The 26,074-nt window shown below is 40.2% G+C and overlaps 1 protein-coding gene across 1 annotated transcript in view; it reads left to right on the forward strand.

Annotated features, from left to right (window-relative positions):
- Window positions 1-26,074, forward strand: part of LOC135464358 (low-density lipoprotein receptor-related protein 2-like) — a 148,417-nt gene that overhangs the window by 25,972 nt on the left and 96,371 nt on the right. Inside the window, exons 4-16 of the mRNA XM_064741783.1 lie at window positions 1,978-2,097; window positions 6,462-6,578; window positions 7,286-7,408; window positions 7,974-8,093; window positions 8,888-9,013; window positions 11,350-11,510; window positions 13,233-13,459; window positions 14,105-14,326; window positions 16,642-16,859; window positions 18,098-18,232; window positions 20,830-21,039; window positions 22,386-22,587; window positions 24,701-24,877. Of these exons, the coding sequence (XP_064597853.1) occupies window positions 1,978-2,097; window positions 6,462-6,578; window positions 7,286-7,408; window positions 7,974-8,093; window positions 8,888-9,013; window positions 11,350-11,510; window positions 13,233-13,459; window positions 14,105-14,326; window positions 16,642-16,859; window positions 18,098-18,232; window positions 20,830-21,039; window positions 22,386-22,587; window positions 24,701-24,877 (2,158 nt within the window). The remainder of the gene's footprint in view (window positions 1-1,977; window positions 2,098-6,461; window positions 6,579-7,285; window positions 7,409-7,973; window positions 8,094-8,887; window positions 9,014-11,349; window positions 11,511-13,232; window positions 13,460-14,104; window positions 14,327-16,641; window positions 16,860-18,097; window positions 18,233-20,829; window positions 21,040-22,385; window positions 22,588-24,700; window positions 24,878-26,074) is intronic.

The following is a 26,074-nucleotide window of genomic DNA, read 5'->3' on the forward strand; positions in this document are numbered from 1 at the left end:
ATGTATAGTCAGTGGAGGCCAGGCAGATAGCATATGTTCGTTTAACATTAACTGTGTAGGCCTCCATGTAGGATAAACATCGTCTTTGTAAGCCAATATGAAGTACTGTAAAATCGTCAAAGCCTCCAAAGCACCATTTTTCAGTACAATTTATTATTAAATTTATTCATGATGAATAAATGATGGTGAATTGATTTGTTTGTGTTTATACTAAAACTTCAGACTGTTGCAGATTATTTCTTTACAGCCCATTATTCTCTCAGAATGTTTCAAAATATTGATTACAGAGGTGGTTTAGAAGGCTAAAAATTGGGGTAATGGAGCTGAGATAAAAGTGTTTTTACGGGCAGTCGAGAATAGTAAGTCACTAGTCAGTAGTTTTTAGCCTTTGGCTTGTCCATGGTTTGCCTGCCAGCTTTACAATTGTAGTGCAGTACGATACAAATTATTCTGGTGTTATGTTAGTGTATGTGTGTACTATACGTGTAGCCAGATGGCTTGAAACACTACACCTAGTGTATTTGTGTACTGTAGATGTAGCCAGATGGCTGAAACGCTACACCTACAGTACACACATACACTGTAGGTACACGTAGCTGTTGCTCAGCATGTACATATATCACATTCCTCTAATTCTGTTGTATGCTTTTCCAGGTGTTTCTTCCTGTGTCATATATATATAACACTGGACTGCTTTACTTTATCTGAAGGAAAGATTTTGTTTATATTATTATTACATGTATATTAAATGTGCCAGTGGTGAGCTAGTGGCAAGTGGTGAGCTAGTGGCAAGTGGTGAGCTAGTGGCAAATGCTATATGCGAGGATACCTTGGGAATTGTAACTTATTGCAATTAGCGAGGATACCTTGGGAATTGTAACTAATTACAGTTAGCGAGGATACCTTGGGAATTGTAACTAATTACAGTTAGCGAGGATACCTTGGGAATTGTAACTAATTACAATTAGCGAGGATACGTTGGGAATTGTAACTAATTACAGTTAGCGAGGATACCTTGGGAATTGTAAGTAATTCTACAACAGAGGGCATTTTTTAACCGTATGGCTAGTGCAGGGATGGAGTATTGCAAGCACTGTCAAACAGAGTTTGCCTCTGAAGTCTGCCATGAATACACCAGCTCCGGAGTAAAATTGGAAGTTTTAAAAAGTAGATAAAAAAGTATCTAGATTCAATATTTCAAGAGTATAAGACAAACTTTTCAAAGTGTTGAGCAACTGTTTATATGAGTTATAGTCGAGGACAGTTTTGATGTATATGTACATATATACTGTACATTTGATAAGAGGGAATTATTGTCCTGCATTGAAGTATCGAATCAGTGTTGAGAAGATTGGAACCATATCCTGGCTGGTCTTGTTGGAATCAGTTTATGAAATAAATTGAAATAAATTAATGTCGTGAAAGTAAGATTGTATTTTAGGGGACATGTCACTGTATTTGTGTTAATACTTCATTTGATTACATGACGCATTTGTTACTGGGTTTCTATGTCACTTGTGGTTCTACTACGCTGTCAGTCCACCCCAGGAATAAATTAATTGAACATCACAAAGATCTCTTAAATGGCACTGTAAGGTGAATAAAGTAAAAATTGTCACCTAAAAAATGCTACACTTTAGGTAAAATACCGTATGTACATGTATGTACGCTTGGATTTTTGCAGTGTAATTAATAATTTTTCAGTCACATGACCACGAGGAGTCATTAGATGTGTACACGTAACGTGTCTCGTGGCAGGGCGAGTTCACAGGGCTGAAGTGCTGCCGCCACTGAAATACCATGCCAAAGACACCAGACACACATATTAGCACCAAGAAAGGCAGTCTCTAGTATCATTTTGGTAATCGACAGGGTTAGATTCCAGGTGTCTTGACTTTAAGGCGAACACTCTATTAAACAATTAAGCTATTGAAGTTGTCAGCGAAATACAGAAATCATGTTGTTGTTGTGTTTCAGGCTGCAGCCCGTGCGATCAGTTCCAGTTCCAGTGCACAGACTGCCGCTGTATTCCCGAGGGTTGGCGCTGTGACCATGAGCATGACTGTGTGGACGGATCTGACGAACCCACCAACTGCAGTACGTCAGCAGTAATCGGTCACATTAGGCCGCACCTATTTAAATTGTTGTTTATGAGCAGAATGAATCTTTTTCACTCTGAGAAGGGTAGAATTGTGCCTTGGGTTTTCGTGGTATTAACACTTTGAGCACCAGAGTAGGGGTGATGACTTAAAAAGTAAAAATAATTGCTGAACATACTATACTGTAATTCTCCAACCTTTTTGCATGTTTGCAAAGTGTTTATTCAAGGGTATTCTGAAGGCATTTTTCTGTGTTAAGGTATAAAGTTATACGTTTGATGAAGCCTTGTAACTGGCCAACCCAAATGGTGTAGTTTTGTCTTCAAAATTAACTTAAAAATGTGCATAAATTGCACTGAAAGTTTGAACTGTAACATTAGCAGAATGCTCACTTGAACCTGAAATCGGATTCACTTTGATGATCAGCATAAGGGAATAGACCTGAGTCCATTTCTGCAAAGCTTTCACAATGCTGCCTCAAACACATTTACCATGGTGACGTACTGCTCTACTGCACATGTACATCATGTATGTTGTCATGGAAATTGCGCCAGTCACAGTTTGCGACTGCTTTGTAGAATGGGCCCGAGGTAGGCAGATGTCAGTACATGTAGATGTCTGTATATTGTGACTGGATAGACTGGAGTGTCATGTCTGGTGTCTTCTGCATGGCCCTCCAGTGAGTTGGCACTATAGTGGCAACAGTGGCTCTGACATTAGAGCATGCTCAACCTGTATATGTAGGTTAGTTCAGAGTGCGTTACCAGGATACATTCCTACCCTGTCAAGGAATACTGACACTAGACATGACTTCCCATCCTGTCAGGGAATACTGACACCAGGCATGGCTTCCCACCCAGTAAATGAATACGGACAACAGGCATGACTTCCCACCCAGTCAAGGAATACTGACACTAGACATTGACTTCCCACCCTGTCAAGGAATACTGACACCAGACATTGACTTCCTACCCTGTCAAGGAATACTGACACCAGACATGACTTCCCACCCTGTCAAGGAATACTGACACTAGACATTGACTTCCCACCCTGTCAAGGAATACTGACACCAGACATTGACTTCTCACCCAGTCAAGGAATACTGACACCAGACATGACTTCCCACCCTGTCAAGGAATACTGACACCAGACATTGACTTCTCACCCAGTCAAGGAATGCTGACACCAGACATGACTTCCCACCCTGTCAATTAATACTTACACCAGGCATGACTTCCCACCCTGTCAAGGAATACTGACACCAGACATGGCTTCCCACCCTGTCAAGGAATACTGACACCAGACATGACTCCCCACCCTGTCTAGGAATTCTGACACCAGACATAGTTCGTAAAAAGTTAGAACACCACTTGTCTTCCACCGATGTGATGTGCATATGTGTCGGTCACATCTGGGTAAGTTTGTCTGTAAATTGCCCAAGATCTGTTGTTTAAACTGGGCACTCTGGTTTCCACCACCCAATGAAAATGACTATCATTGTATAAGTTAAAAATTTTGAAGTATGACATTTAAGTAACAATCAAGCTAATAAATAAAAGTCATTCTAACGTCTCGGCCAGTGCACATTTTGCGGTTTGGCGCTTTTAGAATGGCAGGGTGCAATAGAATTCACAGATGAACATTCACAGCAGCGAGCCTGACTGCTCCAGAAATTCATTCAGCATACCTCCACATGTCTGTAAATACTGGAAGATAATTAACATTGCTTACCAGCCGGATCTCTGATGTTAGACGTTAAAGGTTAGAGTTCAAATCCGGGCAATGTCACCTGGGTTTTGTTGACATACCATAGTTCCACAGCTGTGTTTGACTCATTCCTGAGGCAGAGTGACCTGTGTTTTAGTGAAGACTCGACATGTCCTGTCTTTTGTAAGGGCCTTTGTCCCTGAATGTAACACGGCTCCTGCAGTGGTAAAGAACCGTAAAGTTTCTATCAATTGTAATTCGGATGCAAGCCTGGTGTAAAAGTGTTTGAGACTAATTCTTTCACCAGCAGCCCTCAACACTTTTCATCAGCTCACACCCCCTACCAATAATAACACACCCCCATTCACCGAATGATTTGAAAGAGTTAAAGGTGTGATATAAAGTCCACTGTTACGTGTCTTTGATAGTGTGGATGGAGAGCAGATAATAAGGCAATGAAAATAAAAGAAAAAAACAGTATGCACGAGAACATTATACATACTGTCAGTCTCAAGCAAGAAATAAAACAACTCAGCATATGCTTTAAAAAACATGGTTAAATAAAAAAAATATATGGACACTTATGTTAGGAGAGTAAAACCTAGTTTAATTGGCTACATTTAACAGTCAATTAAACTTTTGTATGTGTATTAGTTAACAGATTATCTCCCCCGCTTTGTGATTATTTTTTTTTTTTAATTTTTACATTGGCGGGAATATTTTCTTTTTGCCTTGTCGACTATCTACTCAGAGGAACCAAACTGATGCATTCTCTTGTGTACATCTATGATAAATGTTAAGCTCCAATAAGTTGCTCTAAATGACCCAAAATTTTGTCCACAAAAGTGTATTTTGAAAACCAAATAAATGTCACAAAATATTAATTTTGGTGCTGAAAGTTACAATTTTCAGTAGAATGTCATCCCATATTCCAAGCAAACCTCAAAAACACCCTTCTAAAATCAACAGAGTTCTCAGAATAAAAGAAAAAAAAATGGGCAAGTTAGTCACGGACGAAATTTATTGTCATTTAGGGTAGGTAACCAAAACAGCCACATGAGAAACACACTACACACTTGGTTTGGCCTCACAAAATTAGAGATCAGGCAAATGAGCGTCATGAATATTGTGGACATACATAAAATGTCAACTGGTACATTCTACATGCATGGCATGTAGCAGCTTCCTGGACTGAAGGAAGTTCATAGGTCTGCCAAGTGTTACACAGAAAAAGTCAAAGGGCCTCATTTGGTGACGTTTTTTAGGGCAGCTATTAGTGTTCTGAGAATTCATTAACCTTACATTTTATCACAGGATATGTACATGACCTTGGCCTGGAAAATCAGGAGGTTTTGGAGTTGAGTGTGAAGAAACCTTGATATTGTAACTGAGCCTTCAGAATCAGCCTAAGCTACTGTCCATAATATGTAGACATTCTTTAAGGGAAATCTTGTTTGTAGACATTCTTTTAGGGAAATCTTGTTTGTAGACATTCTTTGAGGGAAATCTTGTTTGTAGACATTCTTTGAGGGAAATCTTGCTTGTAGACATTCCCTTAAGGAAATCTTGTTTGTAGACATTCCCTTAGGGAAATCTTGTTTGTAGACATTCCCTTAGGGAAATCTTGTTCGTAGACATTCTCTTAGCGAAATCTTGTTCGTAGACATTCTCTTAGGGAAATCTTGTTTGTAGACATTCCCTTAGGGAAATCTTGTTTGTAGGCACTCTCTTAGGGAAATCTTGTTTGTAGAAATTCTTTTAGGGAAATCTTGTTCGTAGACATTCTCTTAGGGAAATCTTGTTTGTAGACATTCTCTTAGGGAAATCTTGTTTGTAGAAATTCTTTGAGGGAAATCTTGTTTGTAGACATTCTCTTAGGGAAGTCTTGTTCGTAGACATTCTTTTAGGGAAATCTTGTTTGTAGACATTCTCTTAGGGAAATCTTGTTCGTAGACATTCTCTTAGGGAAATCTTGTTTGTAGACATTCTCTTAGGGAAATCTTGTTCGTAGACATTCTCTTAGGGAAATCATGTTTGTAGACATTCCCTTAGGGAAGTCTTGTTCGTAGACATTCTTTTAGGGAAATCTTGTTTGTAGACATTCCCTTAGGAAAATCTTGTTTGCAACATCTTTGAATTTGCTTTATCACACACTACTATGTATGTGTGACTGGCTGAAGGGGTTTTGAGTTTTAACTCATCTGTCCTCAAAGGTAAATATAGTTGTACTGTATCATGTGACCTGTGCAAATCGCCATAGCAGGTTAATGAATTAGTTATTCAAATAACTAGCTGATCAATCAATAAATCAGTCAAATGATTTAACGCTTGGCGAATCTTCCAGATTTAGTCCTGTAAGTCATTTTCAGTCATTCACATGATGTGGGCAACCAGTCAGAAAGCCAGCCTATTGATGGATAAATTGATGAGTCATCCAGGTAATTTGTCAATCAAGGTCAGTCCATAATCAATCAATCCAGCAGTCAGTCAAGCCATCCCTGAATCAGTCAGTGATTGAACTAATCAGTCGGTCAATGAACGGTCTACAATGTAATTAATCTGTCACCCAATCAATCGGTCCATACAGTCAGGCAATTAACCAACGAATGAGTCGTTATCAATTAGTGAATAAATCAGTATTGTCTGTATTTTCAGCGGGTTCGTCTTGTTCTGCGTACCAGTTCCGCTGTACCAATGAGTTCTGTATCTCACAGAACTGGGTCTGTGACGGGACAGATGACTGTGGGGATGGATCTGATGAACTTGGCTGTGGTACGTAAGAAAACAAGATGATTTTGGCTCAAATTTTTGTCGTAAATTAATTGCTGCACTTCAGCATTTTTCTCATATACAATTCCTGATGTCATTATGGTAAAAGCCCGGGGGAAACCCACGACCATCTGCAAGTGCGTTACTCACAGTGACCTCATTGGTGGAGGGCTCCTACGTCCTAGTACTGTGCTAGCCTGCTAACCCCTCAGCCACGGACACACATGAGACTATTTTGTGTGAAGCATTTTGAGCATCTTATTTAATAAATGCATGAGGTATGGAGGAAGCAAACCTGTCCAAGATGAGAGGTAAAGACAATTGTCTTCAGTGATCGTGATTTACATGGCACAGGTTCAATCCCGGCCTTTGGACGTGGAGTTTGTATATTTCCTCAGTGTCACCGGCCGTGGAGCCATATGCACAATATATTGCCTGCTGCAGATCACTTGTCTTCCATCAGTATGGTGTAGATACCTGTACGTGACAAGAGGGGAAGATTGTCAGTAACTTACCAAGTATTTTGTTATTACATGTGCCTTGGGCACTCTGGTTTCCTCCTCCCATAAAACTGACCAGTTTGTAGGAGTGAAAAATTAGTGAGTGTGTCATTAAATAGCATTCTAGTAAATAAATAGATAAATACATATATAATAAATAAATAAATAAACAACTGTATATATCTAACATTATGTGTGTGAATGTTTCAGGGTCGTACAGCTGTAAACCCCATGAGTGGGCGTGTCCGGGGATAGGAGACTGTATCCCCATAAACAAGGTGTGTGACAGCACCCCGGACTGCAGCAATGGCCGCGACGAGGGCACAAGCTGCAGTGAGTAGACATTTTATTACTGTATCATATGATTATCTTCGACCGATTACATATTCGACCATTGGCCGGCCACAAGTGAACAGGCCACATGCATTGTATATTCAGACAAATTTACCACGGTGTCATGCATAATTTGAAACTTCACTTCAAAAATATAATTTTATAATTATGTTCATATTATGATCATATGATGTACTTTATTTCACCTGTTTTTCCATAGAAATGCACTTCCAGGAGAAAATCTAGGCCTAAATGATACTGTTGATGCTAACACTTTAAGTTTTTCTGATGAAAAATTAAACAAAAATTAACCAAACAATTTTAAAAGGCCCATTCAGGTGGCTAAACCAATCAGAAACCAGCAAAATGTGTCACTTGAAACATGCTAAACTGAAGATGAAATTCATACGCTAGTAACGACACTTGACAGACATTGTCTTCCATGAATTGGCACCTGTTCTGTTGTGTGAATTGGCACCTGTTCTGTTGTGTGAATTGGCACCTGTTCTGTTGTGAAGGATTGCCTGTTACTCTCTCCTGAAATCGCACGTTTAATTGGTTATAGGTAGTTCATATTGCGGGGCTTTGTCATGTGACTATCGGTGTCAGCAAACCCCGACGGGAGGAATCTGCTACTGTGAAGCAGGGTACGCTGTTGACATGGCGGACAACAGGACTTGTGTGGGTGAGGCCAAACTGCATTTCTTCCATAATACATCTAGATTTATTTTAAAGTTTTGACATATATTGTGACATTGAGTGCATGGCATTAGCTCCAATAACTTGCCTCACATTTTCAAACGCCAGCTGAATGGAACTGGTTTTAGTGACATCCGCAGTTTTGTCACTCAGAATAGTTTTCTGGGAGGGTTATAAGGAAAGGTGGAAATATTTGAGGAAATAGTGGAAAGTAACTGAATGTACATGTGTGCAACAACAACATTGTCAAAAATGTGGAGAACGTCTTCATTTGGGTTGAATCTCACGTTTTACTGAGTCAAATGATCGTTATTGGCTGATGTATATTTTAAATTTTATCCAAGTAAGCCAAGTGAATATGGAAATATTATGAAATGTGACTTTAAATAATGTTTTATGTGAGCTTGTTAGCTTGAGAATGAAAGAAATTTGTAAGGAAATTTACCTTTTTTAATATTGATAAACCACAATGTTTTTGTTCAGTTTATTTGTTAGTTTCGATATAGCTAATGATTAGTTTTAGAGTTTGCGCACCCAACAGCTTGCATGTTCTAATAAGGGTGGGGTGTACATTGTAAATCTTCAACTTTTCAACCTCTGAACTACTTTTTCAAGTGAAATTTATGCAGTTATCATGAAAATGATTGTAAAATAAAACTGTGCAAATTATTTCTCAACACCCCATAGCTCTCTCAGAATGTTTCGAAAAAACGTTCACAGAGGTGGGGGTACATGTATTAAAATTGTATTCATTAGTATATGTAAGTGTTTGATTAACAGATTATGACGAATGTGCTGACTGGGGTTACTGTGACCAGCTGTGTGAGAACTCAGTGGGCGGGTACACCTGCTCTTGTTACGATGGCTACAGTCTCTATAACAACCGAACCTGCCGTGCCCCATCAAGTAAGTGTCATATCTAGTTTTCTGGTCAGTTATCAGTACTTCGAACCCTGCAGAATCATGCTGAAATCTTGTATGAAGAGGATGAAATTCTCCTCAAATCAGATTTACAAGATACATCTGTATGTTTCCACATATAATTATTATTATTTAATTACCCAGCATCAGACAAAATACCCTGCTTTTCATTGGACAACAAGCCACGTGGGGTACTGATATACTCTCGAATACTCTGCAGACAGCCTCAAATGTGTCTGTTGAGTAGGTTATCTCTCTTTGTTGGGTTGTGACTACAGTGGACAAGCGATTCACCTATACAGCGATCTTCTGCACTGAATTGATGGGTCTTTGCAGGATAAATTCACTACATAGTTACTCAGTGATAGGATACGAAAATATATGGCTTCAGTTATCCTCATATTGGACTAGGCATGTGACTAATAGTATTTTATTTGAGTGCTGCGTTCATGCAGAAGAACAAAAAGTTCCAACTGGGAATTGCACTGGGGACAGTACTGTAATTCTTCAACCTTTTTGCATGTTTGTGAGGTCTTTATTAAAGCATATTCTGAAGGCATTATTCTGTGTTGACTGATAAAATTATACTTTTTGTGAAATTGGCCATTCCATGCAATGTAGTTTTAATTGTCTCGAAAATTAAATTGAAAATGTGCATAAATTGCAGTGAAAGTTGGTCTTTCATATACGGAAAGGTTGAGAAATTAAAGGAGAAGAGAATTACATCAAATATCAAACAAATACCATTGAAAAGAGTATGCATTTCCTCGCAGGGGCATGCCATAAAAATTCTAATATGTACATCAAGTTGATAAATTAGTAACAAAGTCAGCACCAATATCCACTATGGGCGACTCCATTTTGCCTAAGATCTGGTCCTGAAGTCTTCCATGTTAGGAGGAGAATTGCCGTCGGAACCCGCCGAAGTGCAGTTCGTATATTTCCAGTAGAACTCTTCTTCACAGAAGGTAGGGAACAATACATTTTCCGCTTTACGATCAGGAAACTGGAATGTTGGACGTAGGTTCCGAGTTCACACGAACAAGCCGGCCGTTTTAACGACTCTGGCTGAGAGGCACCACACCCCTGGCATAAATTACAGGGTGTTAAAAATGGAGGGCGCAATGGACCCAGCGATTTATGCCAACTTTGCCATTTTCAGACTTTACGTGGATGGTGAGGAAAAATGGCAAAATTATGCAGCAGGCACCACCAGATAGAAATAAACGTGCTCTTTTCAGCCTATAGTGTCATTGTTTTAAGTTTTCTTCGCCTTTAAGGCATGTATGTATTGGATGAACAGGTTGACACTTGACTCTGTTGTATGTTGTAGTGTTACACATTATGTAATCAGTTAATCAGCGTATAGTCTCATGCCCACATGTTCTACATTAACACGTTAAGGAGGTGAGCTTTTGGTGGCTCGAGCATTCGGTGAAAATGACATGATCACCTGATTTTCTTTTCTATTTACAGTCAGTCAATGAAAATGTTTTGAATCTAGTGTTTCTGCCTAAGTATAGGCCTTCTGTCTGCCATATTGACTCTAAGTCTGCTCCCTCAGGCCAATACAGTAGTCACGTGCTATGTGTTACACCAGCTTATTCATTTTCTTTTCTATTTATGTAGTGAATTTGTCAACTTCATTCCCCATTATATATGTCCCAAAACTTGCGCTTGTTACCATGACAAACCACCATGTGCAGCTTGTACTTTTCTGTACAGTGTGTCAAAAAGTCAGACTGACCACCATTTTTTTTGAGCTGATGTTACCTTGGCATAAGGTGGTTGGTGGTTGGGTAGTGTCACTGAGCAAAATGTCTTATTGGATCTGTCCAAAGGAGACAAAATTCTGATATACAGTATTCTAACTAGGTGGAAAATCATTTATTTTCCATATCAACAATCTATAATGTCTTGTGTAACAGTATTATCCAATCAGAGCTCTAGCACTCTTCAGTTTGAAGGCTTATCTTGAACACAGTTACATTGTGCACGTGTAACTTTAAAGTGTTGGTCTTGCCTCAGCAGATCTGTTCCAGAACACTGAGGTCACAGGTTCAGTTCCAGCTTTGGCTGGTTTGGTTGTAGCTTTTTGTCAGGGTGTTAGTTGTTTGCCTGGCAGAGTGCACTGGTGTTTCTCTAGGCACTGTCCCATTTCCTTGACTCACATACACCAGGAGAATTGCACTCGTATTAGTCCTACAGATATTTTAAAATAATATGTTCTTGATTATTCCTGATTACAGCTTAAAATACAATACTATTCAACCAAATGTATAAGCATATAAGATTAAATATATATTTTTTTAAATTTCCAGGTGACACTATGAGGCTGGTGGTGGCAAATAGCAGTCGGATTTTCACCATGAATAAGTTAGGAGAGGATATTCAGCCAAAAGTCACGGCCGATCATCTGATGGATTTCTCAGTGCATTATGGGAAGGGAACCGTATATTGGACAGAGCGTTCACTGAAACAGGTGTTTGTTTTGTATCAGCTTCGTCTTTCATTCATTTATTTATTAATTTGATTTGTGTTTTATGCCATACTTAAGAATGTTTCACTTATATGACGGCTGCCAGCATTATGGCTTTATAACCTTGACCTCTTAGGTCATTTGATCACATCTTGGCTCCCGTGTGGCAGTAAGAGCCAGGTATTCGTAGAACTCGGTACTTCCAACTCTTTTGTCTTGAAGTTAAGAGCAGTCCTGCTTTATCATGTGACTTGTGAAAAATGTTAGGCCACTTCTGTTCACTGTCACTTCTCTCAGCATGTTCCAGAGGCAAAGGTGACACGTTTTTCCTTTAGAATCTTCACAAGTATGCAAGCATTCGGCTCATTCATTTTATCCATTATCTGCTCTGATTAAGTTTCTATGAAACTTTTATGAGACGCCCATATTTTAGTAAATTTGATAGTTACCTAACATTATTCACATGTCACATGATACAGTAGGACTTTTGTTACCTTTAGCGATAAAAAGAGATTGAACTGGTAAATCCTATCGTTAGAACACCCAAGGTACGTGTGAGAATTTATACATTACACTGCTCACACTGGGTCAAGGTCACAATAAGCGCACAGTGAAGGTCAGCGACAAAAGAGTTCAAACTGGTAAATCCCCTCTTGAACATCCTATCACTAGAACACCCAAGGTACGTGTTCAGTCCTAGCCTTGGACTGAGAATTTATACATTACACTGCTCACACTGGGTCAAGGTCACAATAAGCGGACAGTGAAGGTCAGCGACAAAAGAGTTCCAACTGGTAAATCCCCTCTTGAACATCCTATCACTAGAACACCCAAGGTACGTGTTCAGTCCTAGCCTTGGACTGAGAATTTATACATTACACTGCTCACACTGGGTCAAGGTCATAATAAGCGGACAATGATGGTCAGCAACAAAAGAGTTTGAACTGGTGAATCTGCTCTTGAACATCCTATCACTAGAACACCCAAGGTACGTGTTCAGTCCTAGCCTTGGACTGAGAATTTATACATTACACTGCTCACACTGGGTCAAGGTCACAATAAGCGGACAATGATGGTGGCTCTTGTCAACATTTTCTCAATCTTACATTTGTTGAAGACAACTTGTATTTCTCCAATATGGCGTTTCCCATAACACATGGGAAAGGTTGTCAGTGACTTGCCCCCGTGGAGTCCCCCGTGGATTACCCCCGGTTTCCTTGACATATAGGTGAATGCCTTTGTGTATTAAATGGAAAGATTTTTTTGAGTATGGTGTGACACAGCAATCAAATTATAGCTCATATAAGAGGTTTCACATGTACATGTGTTTTTATCCCATCTTTAGAAATAATTCAATCACTAGATAGTGTCATTTTTTGAAAAATATTTAGTATTTTATAGGATTTGGCAATGGCAGCCAAATTCGCTCGGTAGAGCTTGGTTGAAATGTGAATCATGATAAAGGTTTTGAAGGAAAATATGAATGAATAAGGTTAGTGCAAAAGAAGTACTTAATGGAGGGGGATTTTAGTTAATTGAAGCAGGCGATATGTTTCCATCCAGAATGTTGAAACTATATTTATAATATTTGGGCATTATATAAGTGTGCCTCATCAAGGAATGGACAAAATCAGCTTGTAAGCACATCCAGAACATGGGAGGGGGATGTTTGGTGTGAAGAATACAATATATTTACTGAAGCTTTGTTTGGTTTCATTTTCCCAGGTATTTGAAGCAAATTTGAGTGATGGGCAAAATGTGAGAAGTTTAGGTCTGAAGTCGATTGCCGAGCCCGTTGGGATTTCGGTAGACTGGATCGGGAATAACGTTTACGTGGTTGACAAAACTGGACGCCGCATTGATGTGGTTTCCATAGATACGGGTCACCAGAGGGGTGTGGTTACGGATGGATTGATTAACCCCTCAGCAGTGGTCGTGGAGCCAGCCTCTGGGTAAGGCATTATTATGAAAGTTACGTTGAATCCTTAGAAAATCTGACCAAAAACAGGAAGTGCATTGATTTAGGACATTCCTTAGAGGGATGTTATTTTTGATCTGGGCATGTAAGTTTATAATTTATGATAATCACCCGATCCCCAAAAAACAGGCTATCGGGATTTTGTTGACATTTTTCTCATTCTTAATCTCTTTTAAATCCCTATCTTTTTCATTAGATGAAATACCCCCAAAAATGTAAAAAAAAAAAAAAAAGCATGTTTTTATATGGTAAGCTTATTTCCAAAAGAAAAAAAACAAAAAAAACCGAAACAAAACAAAAAGAGGATGACCCTATGTCCCTGAAAGAAACTTCACCCATGTGGTGGTAACCCTGGATATTTATTTATTTAACATTTACTGGTGTTTTTACGCCTTACTTCAGATTCTTTCACTTAATATACCACAGCAGCCAGTATTATGGCGGGAGGAGAGCGGACAGAGCCCAGAGGAAAATCATGACCATCAGCAGGTTGCTGTCAGACCTTCGCACATACGGTCAAAAAGGAAGCCATTTTGAGCTGGGCTTGAACTCAGAGCAGCCACATCGGGAACCCTGGATATGAAAAAAAGTGTTAACAAAGTCTTTGCTTTTTTGGTAGGTACATGTTTTACTCTGACCTTGGTCGTAACCTTGGCAGAGCGGACAGCATTCCCCCGAAGATTGAACGAGCATTCATGGACGGAACCCACAGACTGAAGCTCTCCCTGCCCAAAATCTACGGACCCACCGGACTCACTGTGGATGCTGTTAACCGACGGATTTACTGGACAGATTCCAAGTTGGACCACCTGGAATCCATGGACTATGATGGGAGATTCAGGTACGCTCGTCACTTAACCAACAGATTGATTGATTAAATGTAATAATAATAATAATTATATCTTCATTTATCAAATGTGGCTCGGTCGGTTTACAATGTCCTTCTCCAAGGCCTTCACAGAGAAAACAATATTTAGGAAACATGTACTTCAGAGTCCTACCAAAAAGAACATCAGTATATATAAAACAAGATAAAGCATCATGTAGTTTGAGAAGTGAAGCTACATACATGGTACGGCATGGTGACATTAAGCATGGGTTCAAAACCAGACTTGGAGAGGGAATTTGTACATTCTCACACTCCCACTGGTGGTACGGCCTTTGTGTCAATAAGTATGGGTTCAACCCCAGCCCTAGGACAGGGAATTTGTACATTCTCACACTCCCACTGGTGGTACGGCCTTTGTGACAGTAAGTATGGGTTCAACCCCAGCCCTAGGACAGGGAATTTGTACATTCTCACACTCCCACTGGTGGTACGGCCTTGGTGACAGTAAGTATGGGTTCAACCCCAGCCCTAGGACAGGGAATTTGTACATTCTCACATTCCCACTGGTGGTATGGCCTTTGTGTCAATAAGTATGGACTCAACCCCAGCCACAGGACAGGGAATTTGTACATTCTCACACTCCCACTGGTCGTACGGCCTTTGTGACAATAAGTATGGGTTCAACCCCATCCCTAGGACAGGGAATTTGTACATTCTCACACTACCACTGGTGGTACGGCCTTTGTGTCAATAAGTATGGGTTCAACCCCATCCCTAGGACAGGGAATTTGTACATTCTCACACTCCCACTGGTGGTATGGCCTTTGTGACAATAAGTATGGACTCAACCCCAGCCCTAGGCAGGGAATTTGTACATTCTCACACTCCCACTGGTGGTACGGCCTTTGTGACAGTAAGTATGGGTTCAACCCCAGCCCTAGGACAGGGAATTTGTACATTCTCACATTCCCACTGGTCGTACGGCCTTTGTGACAATAAGTATGGGTTCAACCCCAGCCATAGGACAGGGAATTTGTACATTCTCACACTCCCACTGGTCGTACGGCCTTTGTGACAATAAGCATGGGTTCATCCCCAGCCCTAGGCAGTGAATTTGTACATTCTCACACTCCCACAGGTGGTGCGGCCTTTGTGACAATAAGTATGGGTTCAACCCAGCCCTAGGCAGGGAATTTGTACTTTCTCACACTCCCACTGGTGGTACAGCCTTGGTGACAATAAGCATGAGCTCAACCCCAGCCTTGGGCAGGGAATTTGTACATTCTCACACTACCACTGGTGGCTGTATGGCTGTAAACTACAGCTTTCCTATGTCAGTCTGGAAGTTAAGCAGCCGGCTGTGGTGACATCAGCGTTGATAGCTGTGATGGAAAAGCTTGGATTGGAGGTGCTAAGCTGGTCCTGTGTTCCCAGTATTTTCATTGATGTCGTTTCCAAATATTTCTGATCACTGATGAAAGTAATTGAGAAAGTATGAGTAACAGTACTTAGCTAAAAAAGAAGCGATCAGGCATGATAGCTTCTAGTAGGAAAGTATTGTTACGAGTGCTTTCTCCATCTTACGCGATAGTGACTAACAATATTCAAGTACCTGAGGGACTTTCTACACTACTCAAATGATAGGTGGAGTGAACATTTTACACAAATTGTCCTATTTTATGCAGTGAATTTGGACTATATATACCTACAAGGCTGAAAACTTTATCTCTGCCCTTTATGTCACACGCTTGTAAATTTATAGACCAGTTGCTTTATACATGTGATGCCAGTTAAATTGTGTCGAGTATCTGCATGTATGTTTCTTGGATCTTTGAACACATTGGCTATTTGAACAGGACAGCATCGCGGCAGAACATGTTATGGCATTTGCGTGGCAAAGGCAGTGGTTTGCAAGGGTGTCTTATGCAAGGTTGGGGTGGCGCAATGAGAGACAACTTTGTGAGGTCCAGGCCACATAGCACTGCACATGATTTCACCAAGGATTCGGAATAGGACAAGAATATTCCTCATGCTGATTTTGGTGTCTCTGTACACTAAGTTCTCTGTTGTATTGTACTTTCCAGAATAAGAATGTACACTATCTGTAGTTTCCTGAAGAAGAAACTATAATGTGACAATAGGGTGACGTCAGAACTATCGTTTAAAATATGCCAAAAATAGAGGGGTTATTAAGAAATGTAAAATTCGCCTCAAAAATGAAAATTAGTTTTCTTCATTAAAATCATACTCTTCGTTTCATAATACCTTAAAATGTAACACACCTGAAATGATTTGATCGGTCAATCAGTAAATCACTGTTTTAACAGGAAGATAATTATTTCGGGTGGCCTGACCATTCCCTCACCTACGGGTGTGGCAGTCTTCGAGGACAATGTCTACTGGACGGACCAGACCAAAATGGGCATTGTCAGCGTAAACAAGTTTGAGGGGCTAGAGTCCGTGAGACAGGTGTATCAAATATCTGGATTTAAACCACAAGCGGTGGAGATTTACCATCCGGCTTTACAACCTGCCCAATTCTCAGGTAAGCCTCGTAAAAGATTTCAGGTGAAGTTTTTTTTTAAATTGCTCCGTTTACCCCCATCATAATGCTGTCCTCCAGGCTCTGCCCCATTTCCTCCCACCATAATGCTGTCCTCCAGGCTCTGCCCCATTTCCTCCCACCATAATGCTGTCCTCCAGGCTCTGCCCCATTTCCTCCTACCATAATGCTGTCCTCCAGGCTCTGCCCCATTTCCTCCCACCATAATGCTGTCCTCCAGGCTCTGCCCCATTTCCTCCCACCATAATGCTGTCCTCCAGGCTCTGCCCCATTTCCTCCCACCATAATGCTGTCCTCCAGGCTCTGCCCCATTTCCTCCCACCATAATGCTGTCCTCCAGGCTCTGCCCCATTTCCTCCCACCATAATGCTGTCCTCCAGGCTCTGCCCCATTTCCTCCCACCATAATGCTGTCCTCCAGGCCCTGCCCCATTTCCTCCCACCATAATGCTGTCCTCCAGGCCCTGCCCCATTTCCTCCCACCATAATGCTGTCCTCCAGGCTCTGCCCCATTTCCTCCCACCATAATGCTGTCCTCCAGGCTTTGCCCCATTTCCTCCCACCATAATGCTGTCCTCCAGGCTCTGCCCTATTTCCTCCCACCATAATGCTGTCCTCCAGGCTCTGCCCCATTTCCTCCCACCATAATGCTGTCCTCCAGGCTCTGCCCTATTTCCTCCCACCATAATCCTGACCTTGTTTGTATAAAAGAAATATTCTTGAGCACAGCGTAAAACACCAATCAGATAAATAAATGAATAAATTATCCAGAATAGGAAAACGAAATCCCTGTGAGATTTTTTCCTCATGTAAGGTCAGGTTATACCCTTGAGCTAAGGATGATTAACTTCTGAATGTGTCACTTGACTTTGGTGTTGAAAATGTCTCGCATTTCAAGGGAACTTTAGAGTGGCAAAGTGTTTTTTCTCTTCTCCTGCAACTTTCTTCTGCTGCCTATAGTTTTATGGATACAAAATGTGGAAATGAATTTTTTTTACACTGAACTATAAAATGTATTTAGTCAATTCTCCAAATTTTGAACAGCTCAGTTTTAAAAATATCAGACAGTATTATTTTCCCAAAATGTACCTCAGTGTACATGTAATAGTGCTAAGAAAGTTGTTCATATGTTTTGCTATCATTTTATTTTTTTAAAAACTTTTGAGTGTGGTGTTAATTAATAAACATTATTTAATTAAATAAATGAACCACTTTTTACAGCTCACAATCCTTGTGTCCAGGCTGGTTGTCATCATCTGTGTGTCGTTACTCATGTACCTGAGCTGGACAATGTCGGATATCGGTGTATGTGTGACACTGGTTACGAACTGGATACTAACAGCAAAAATTGCACAAGTAAGCAGTAAAGTTCACATCACTCAACATTGTACCTAAGTAAAAACTTTGAACTCTTGATTGTGCCAGGTATTAAAATGACATTGAGAACTGAAAATAGGAGATCGAACCTCATGAAAGGTGTTGCGCAGTGTGGTACTTGGCTGCACAAAGATCACTGATGCAGGATTGGAAACAACCTTGCTTTGATGACTAGGGCGTGCGTGCGTTCTTGGGGTTTAACGTCGTACTCAACAATTTTTCAGTCATGTGACGGAGGAATCATTAGGGTGCATGTACGTGTAATGTGCCTCCTTGTTGCAGGACGGATTTCCACCGCTCTTTTATTTAGTGCTGCTTCACTGACGACTTACCGAAGGCAAGTAAGCCGCCCCGCCCGAGCCTTTATACTGATACGGGTCAACCAGTCGTTGCACTATCCCCTTCATGCTGGACGCCCAGCGAGGAAGTTACAACTTCCTCTTTTAAAGTCTTAGGTGTGACTCGATCAAGGATTGATCCTTGATCTACCGGTCCCGAAGCGGACGCTCTACCAACTGTGCTATCCGGGCCGGTCTTGATGACGAGGATAATTATATGAAAGACTTCATCATCAAATACATCATGGCAGTTGAAATGTTTCTGATTCCTCTGACCAGAATGCTGGTCGCTATGGTATAAGTGAAGTGTTCTTGAGAACGGCATAGAACACCAGTCAAATAAAGAAATAAAATTGAAATGATGTTTAATTTGCCATTTGTGAGGTCCTGATTTTGGCAATGGTTTGAGGAGAACACACTTATGAGATCTCAAATTTTGTAATTCAAATAATAAAATATATTGATCAGTAAAATGATGAGCAATCAATCTGATTGCGAAATCTGTATTAGTGTGAGTTTCAAACAGGCAATGTTAAACCATGTCTCTGTGATCTCCAGAACTTTTAAATCAAATTAAAGCAACAGACCTCTACAAGTCGACATAAGCATCACTAAATCACGTAAAACTATGCATCAAGAGTATGGCATCAAGACTATCTAGATAACATCAGTATGTAAGCCCACCATAGAATTCAAATATTTGAATGCTTGAATTTGAATGGCCCCACACAAAGAAGCCAATTACCTATTTATTACACATCCACTTAAAACTTGGAATAGGTGAGATGGAGTTTGGACTCTTTTATTGTTGAAGGGAGACAAAGTACCAAGTGTTTCATGTGACCTGTCAAAAAAGTTAGGCAACTGTTTTTGATCACATTCACAGGCGTCTGAAAAAAGTGTTATAAAAAGTAATTTAGAGTGGAGGAATGATAGAGAAGATTGAGAATCTTAATGTTTGCAAACTTGAGAAGTTCCTAAAGGAAAGAGGTGTCATTTGTACCTCTGGAAAATGGCAAGAAAGATGATCAGTAAATTAATGTCAACAAAGGTAGCTCAACATTTTCCATCATTCACATGACAGAGTTGGACTGTTTTTACCTTTGATGACAAAAGAGTTCCAACTCGAAAATCTTCTTTTGGAAATAAGTTATACATGACATAATTAGCGGTCTAGAAAGTTTGTGAATTCTTGTTGGGAATCTCATATGCCTGAAGTCAGACCACACAGTCTGGTGACAACGTTACTTTTCATTCCATTAATATGTCATGGCATCACAGAGGGTACGCAGTTTGGCCAGTGACATAACGAAGAGTAAGCAATTTGGCCAGTGATGCAACAGAGAGTAAGAAATTCGGTCAGTGATGTCACAGAGAGTAAGACATTCAGCCAGTGACGTCACAGAGAGTAAGAAATTCGGCCAGTGACGTCAAAGAGAGTAAGACGGCCAATGGCGTCACAGAGAGCGATCAATTCGGCCAGAGATGTCACAGAGAGTAAAACATTCGGCCAGTGACGTCACAGAGAGTAAGACATTCGGCCAGTGGCATCACAGAGAGTAAGCAGTTTGGCCAGTGATGTCACAGAGAGTAAGACATTCAGCCAGTGACATCACAAAGAGTAAGCAATTCCGCCAGTGACGTCACAGAGAGTAAGACATTCAGCCAGTGGCATCACAGAAAGTAAGCAATTCCGCCAGTGATATCACAGAGAGTAAGACATTTGGCCAGTAGCGTCACAGAGAGTAAGCAATTCGGCCATTGATGTCACAGAGAGTAAGACATTCAGCCAGTGACATCACAGAGAGTAAGCAGTTCGGCCATTGATGTCACAGAGAGTAAAACATTCGGCCAGTGACGTCACATCATGACGTTGCAAGTGTCCAGCATGATCTGTTATTGGACAGCTGTCATTTACTACATGCAGTGTAATATTGTTAGGGCTGGACGGTTTGGTGTATAATCTGTGCCTTTATAATGGGTCAGCTTTTGGTAGTAGGTTGTCACAACGCCACGAGAATGCAACTCTTGCTGGTTTGACTTCAGCTTTATATCAGGAGCTTAAAGTTTGCCAGATGCCTACCAAAGGTCGGTGGTTTACTCCTAGCACTCTGATTTCCTCCACTCATTAACAGGACCATCATTCATGTCATTGTATAGGGAAAAAAGTCCCCAAAATGACATTGTAAACCCATTAAAAGCATACTGAAAATACTGAAATAATTAATCAAATTTCAGAGATATCCCGATTCTTGCTGTTTGTGGCAAAGGACAACATTCGTGGAATTCCGTCGTCTCCAAACGTGAAGGAAGGAGATGCCATGGTGCCCGTCGTGGGAACAAATGTTGATTTCGTGGCTGCGGATTACCACGCCGAAGAAGAAATGATTTACTTCTCAGATGTGCGCTCTAAAACCATTTATCGCACGAAAATTGATGGCAGCACAGGTACGTATGTTTTAATAAAGGGTTTTAGTATTTCGTGTGCTGTGAGCCTTTCAGTGTTGATCACAGCAGAGTATTTGGAGTAATTCTAGAACAGTGAGGTCTAATAAATTTCAGTTGATATATCAGCAGTTGTTTTTGTACCTGAGTTTTTAGTATGAACTTTTTCATCCATGAACGTAGAAAAAGCCCAAATGTATCATGTGACCTGTCAAGAATGTTAGGTAACTATTTTTGATCACATTTACGATAAGAATTGGGTCTGAAAATACCTTCATAGAAAGTAATTTAGAGTGCACGAATGATAGGGAAAATTGAACAGCTGAATGTTTGTGGACAGCAGGAGTTTTTAAATGAAAGTTACCATTTGTGCCTCTGGCATGCCTGGAATAGGGTGAGACAGTTGATAGATAAATGGTAAAAATGTCAGTAGAGGCCTTTGTAAGCATTTTCCACAAGCCACAGGATACATTGGGACTGTTTTTAATGTAATGCTGTTTGTCGTTGTGTAAGTGAAAGATTTTTGAGTACGGAGGAGAACGCTAATCAAATAAATAAAGAGTGAGTGAGTGAGTGCGTGCTTGGGGTTTAACGTCGTACTTAACAATTTTTCAGTCATATGACGACGAAGGAATCTTTAGGGTGCATGTATGTGTAACATGCCTCCTTGTAGCAGGACAGATTTAGACCGCTCTTTTATTTAGTACTGCTTCACTGAGACGACTTACCGAAGGCAAGTAAGCCGCCCCGCCCGACCCATTATACTGATACGGGTCAACCAGTCGTTGCACTATCCCCTTCATGCTGAACGCCAAGCGAGGAAGTTACAACTTCCTCTTTTAAAGTCTTAGGTGTGACTCAATCAAGGATTGATCCTTGATCTACCGGTCCCGAAGCGGACGCTCTACCAACTGTGCTATCCGGGCCGGTAATAAATAAAGAAATAAATTAGACAGTGGAATTGGCTTCACAAGTATAGACAACCACCTATTATCACAAAAGCTACACAAATAATCAGTAATGAGAGTGATGGTTAGTGTGCCAACATCGGCCAATGACAGAGGAGCATCTCACAAATGCTGGGAGTTCAAGTCTAGCTCTTGCTGGCTTCCTGTCCAGCCATTCGTGGAAAGGTGTGGCAGCAACCTGTGGATAGTCATGGGTTTCCCTAGCCGGGTTTTCTTCCCACCATAATGCTGACCGCCATCCTATAAGTGAGCACTGCTTAAAACACAAATCAAAATGAATAAAATGAAATACCAAGGTGCTGTTGAGAGAGAAAAACAACTACAGACTGGTGCTCCTGTGAGTTGTTTTCACTAACCTTATATGCAATCTTTTTACTGCAGATGAAGAAATGGTTGTTCCAAATGCTGCATCTGTTGAGGGAATTGCTGTGGATTGGATTTCCAACATTATGTATTACACACAGAATCTTCAGCAGGGTCAGCTGACTGCACTCAGCCTGACCAGTTCTAACTTCACAGACAAAAGAGTTCTCATCTCAGGGTTAGGTAACCCAAGATCAGTCGTAGTGTATCCAGCCAAAGGGTAAGAAACGTGAATATATCCTCTCTGTACACTGTTGCTCCGTATTCTATTTATTTTTCTGCTACATATTTTTTTTCAGTTGTGACAGTTAAGATTTGTAAGTCATTCTGAATGTTAATCAGTTGATCAGTCGGTCACATTTTTGATTTATTTCATTTTTGATTCATGTTTTATGCCATACTCAGTAATATTTCACTTCTACAAGTATGGCCATGCCTTATGGTGAGGGGAGACTGACCAGAAACTGGGGAAACCCATGACCATTTGCTGGTTGCTGGAGAGGAAGCCAGCATGAGCTGGACTTGAACTCACAGTGATAGCATAGATGAGGCCTCCTGAGTCATCAGGTCATAGTGTCACGCAAACCACCACATTTTTGACATTGTATGCTTCAACTTCTAACATTAGAATAGTGAGTCACCTGAGCAGAAGGACAACCTTGTTCCTGTGCTGAGTGTTGCAGTCACTGTAAATGTTCAACCTTGTAGATTTCTAAGGCTCATTTTTTCGCTTGAATTCAAGCGTCATAAGGTTGTGCAAATCATTTCCCTACTCCACATATTCCTCTGTTTAAACATGTTGGTTGCAGCAGTGGTTGAAAAAGATTGAAGAATTAGGGTATTGTGAAATTGGGATTTTTAATTTTATTTTAATTGATATTTTGTGCCATACTTGCAATATATGCTATATAATTTTCTTTATACCCAACGACTGTCAGATTTATAGGTGAGACAAACTTCCGCAACTCTTCCTTAAACCTTTAAAAACCCTAATATAAAACAGCGGAGCCGATGGGAGCTCTTGTAGATTGTAAAAACTGAAGGTCAGGCCTTCATGACTGACGAGATGGTTAGTGTGCTTAAACTCCCGCCGTAAAGGTCAGGTAAAGGTCACTCAGCAACGCGCAAATGGTCGTGGGTTGCTCTCTCACCCCCTGTCGGATAAGTGAAATATTCTTGAGTATGGCATAAAACACCAATCAAATAAAGAAGTAAATAAAGCAAATAAATGAAGCAAATAAAGAAGTAACTGAGCCTCCGTGGCTCAGTCGGTTAGCGCACTAGCGCAGCGTAATGACCCAGGAGCCTCTCACCAATGCGGTTGCTGTGAGTTCCAGTCCAGTTCATGCTGGCTTCCTCTCCGGCTGTAAGTGGGTAGGTCTGCCAGCAACCTGCGGATGGTCGTGGGTTTCCCCCGGGCTGTGCCCAGTTTCCACCCACCATAATGCTGGCCGCCGTCGTATAAGTGAAATATTCTTGAGTGCGGAGTAAAACACCAATCAAATAAATAAATAAATAAACAACACGTAGCCTCAATTGTCTGCATGAACACATACCCACAGTATGTGGGTTTTCCATGCAAAAACTCATTAGACTACTGGGCCAGGGAGTGCCCACCCTTCGTTATTCTGTACAAATACAGCATTGATTCAAACCCTAGACAACAGGCTGAAACTGATTTTCAGATTTAGTCGAAGGTCAACTCATGGTAACTGGAATATTAAGTTGCTTTAACAACGGTTTTGAAAAGTTTTCTGATTGGGTTGACAGACGTAAATGACGTAAAAAATTTTTCGCCAAAAGAGTGCATATTTACACTTAAGTAAATGTCATGAAAAATTTCATTTGTTGCTAAAACTAACATTATTCCAGTAGGATATCATCTTACTTGCCAAGACAAAGCTGTGTAAGATCAGTGGAACTCACGGAATTGGACAGAATGCACAAGTTAGGGGGGGACTTTTACGTCATCTACTTCATTAGTAATATTTATTTGTAGGTTGTATTTTGCCTAAACAGTAGTGTTACTGTGGAATTACCCTAAATGACCTAAAATTTCGTCCACAAAAGTGCATTTTTAGAGCCAAATAAATGTCACAAGATATTATGTTTGGGTGATGAGACTTATAATTTTGCAGTAGAATATCATCCCATATTACAAACAAACCTTCAAACACCTTTCTAAAATCAATAGAACTCTCAGGATCGGAAAAAATGGGCAAGATAGTCATGGACGAAATTTCTAGTCATTTAGGGTACGAGTACATGTACAGGCTGTTGACTTGGTCTTGTATTTTGTTATTTTTCTGTATTTTTGACATGTTTCATTTCAGGTACTTATTCTTTGCTGATTGGCTGAGAGACTCCCAGCACTCTGCATACATTGCCCGAGCGCATGGCAATGGACAGAATGTAACGCACATTCGTGCTCATGAACTGGGCTGGCCAAACGGCTTGTCACTGGATTTTGAGGCTGATCGTTTATACTGGATCGATGCATTCTTCGACAGGTAAAAAAACAAATGGTGGCCTGGAATCGGTAGAGAAATGATCATTTTGCCCTGCTAATATTCATGAGATGGTGGTTCAATCCCAACTTGCTTCATGTATATCAACGTTGTTTGCTCAGCATATAAAAAGAATAGACTTAGCGATACCTGTTTCATGTTTATAACATTTAACTAAGGAGCTACCCTAATTCCTCTCATTTTTGGGACGCCAAAAAAAACATATATTTAAGGGAAGTAACAAATGATATCCATAAACATAATCATATTTATCAGTTTTCTGAAATACATGTATAGGAAGACATCTTTTGAAACGTTTCTTCTTAATTGATATGCTTCAGCTATGAAACAAAAAATATTTCAATTTCACCATTTTGCTAAAACAAGTGGTTTATATAGAAATGTTAAAAGATAATAAATAATATAACTCAAGTTATTCTAATAGGAAAATTAGTGAAAACAGAACTGAACGGCTATAGACACGTTTTTCAGACTTGCTTGGTAAATCTATAAATCAACTTTTAATCAGGATTTCTTCCAAGAACATGTGATGTGCAATATTAGAGTAACAGGAATCGTGATGTTGCATCATTCATACCCCACACGATTATGGTTAGAAGGCAAACAAGGGTTCGTAGGGTGAAGTAAATGTATCCTTGAGTTATAGAAATACTTTGTGCCTGATTGGATAAAACTGATAACAAGGCAACACTTTCATTTATCTCAGTGTACCCGATTGGATAAAACTGATAACAAGGCAACACTTTCATTTATCTCAGTGTACCCGATTGGATAAAACTGATAACAAGGCAACACTTTCATTTATCTCAGTGTACCCGATTGGATAAAAGTGATAACAAGGCAACACTTTCATTTATCTCAGTGTACCCGATTGGATAAAACTGATAACAAGGCAACACTTTCATTTGTCTCAGCGTACCTGATTGGATAAAACTGATAACAAGGCAACACTTTCATGTATCTCAGTGTACCTGATTGGATAAAACTGATAACAAGGCAACACTTTCATTTGTCTCAGTGTACCTGATTGGATAAAACTGATAACAAGGCAACACTTTCATTTGTCTCAGTGTACCTGATTGGATAAAACTGATAACAAGGCAACACTTTCATTTGTCTCAGTGTACCTGATTGGATAAAACTGATAACAAGGCAACACTTTCATTTGTCTCAGTGTAC

Source organism: Liolophura sinensis, chromosome 4 (assembly GCF_032854445.1).
Source record: "Liolophura sinensis isolate JHLJ2023 chromosome 4, CUHK_Ljap_v2, whole genome shotgun sequence".
NCBI classification, from domain to species: domain Eukaryota; kingdom Metazoa; phylum Mollusca; class Polyplacophora; order Chitonida; family Chitonidae; genus Liolophura; species Liolophura sinensis.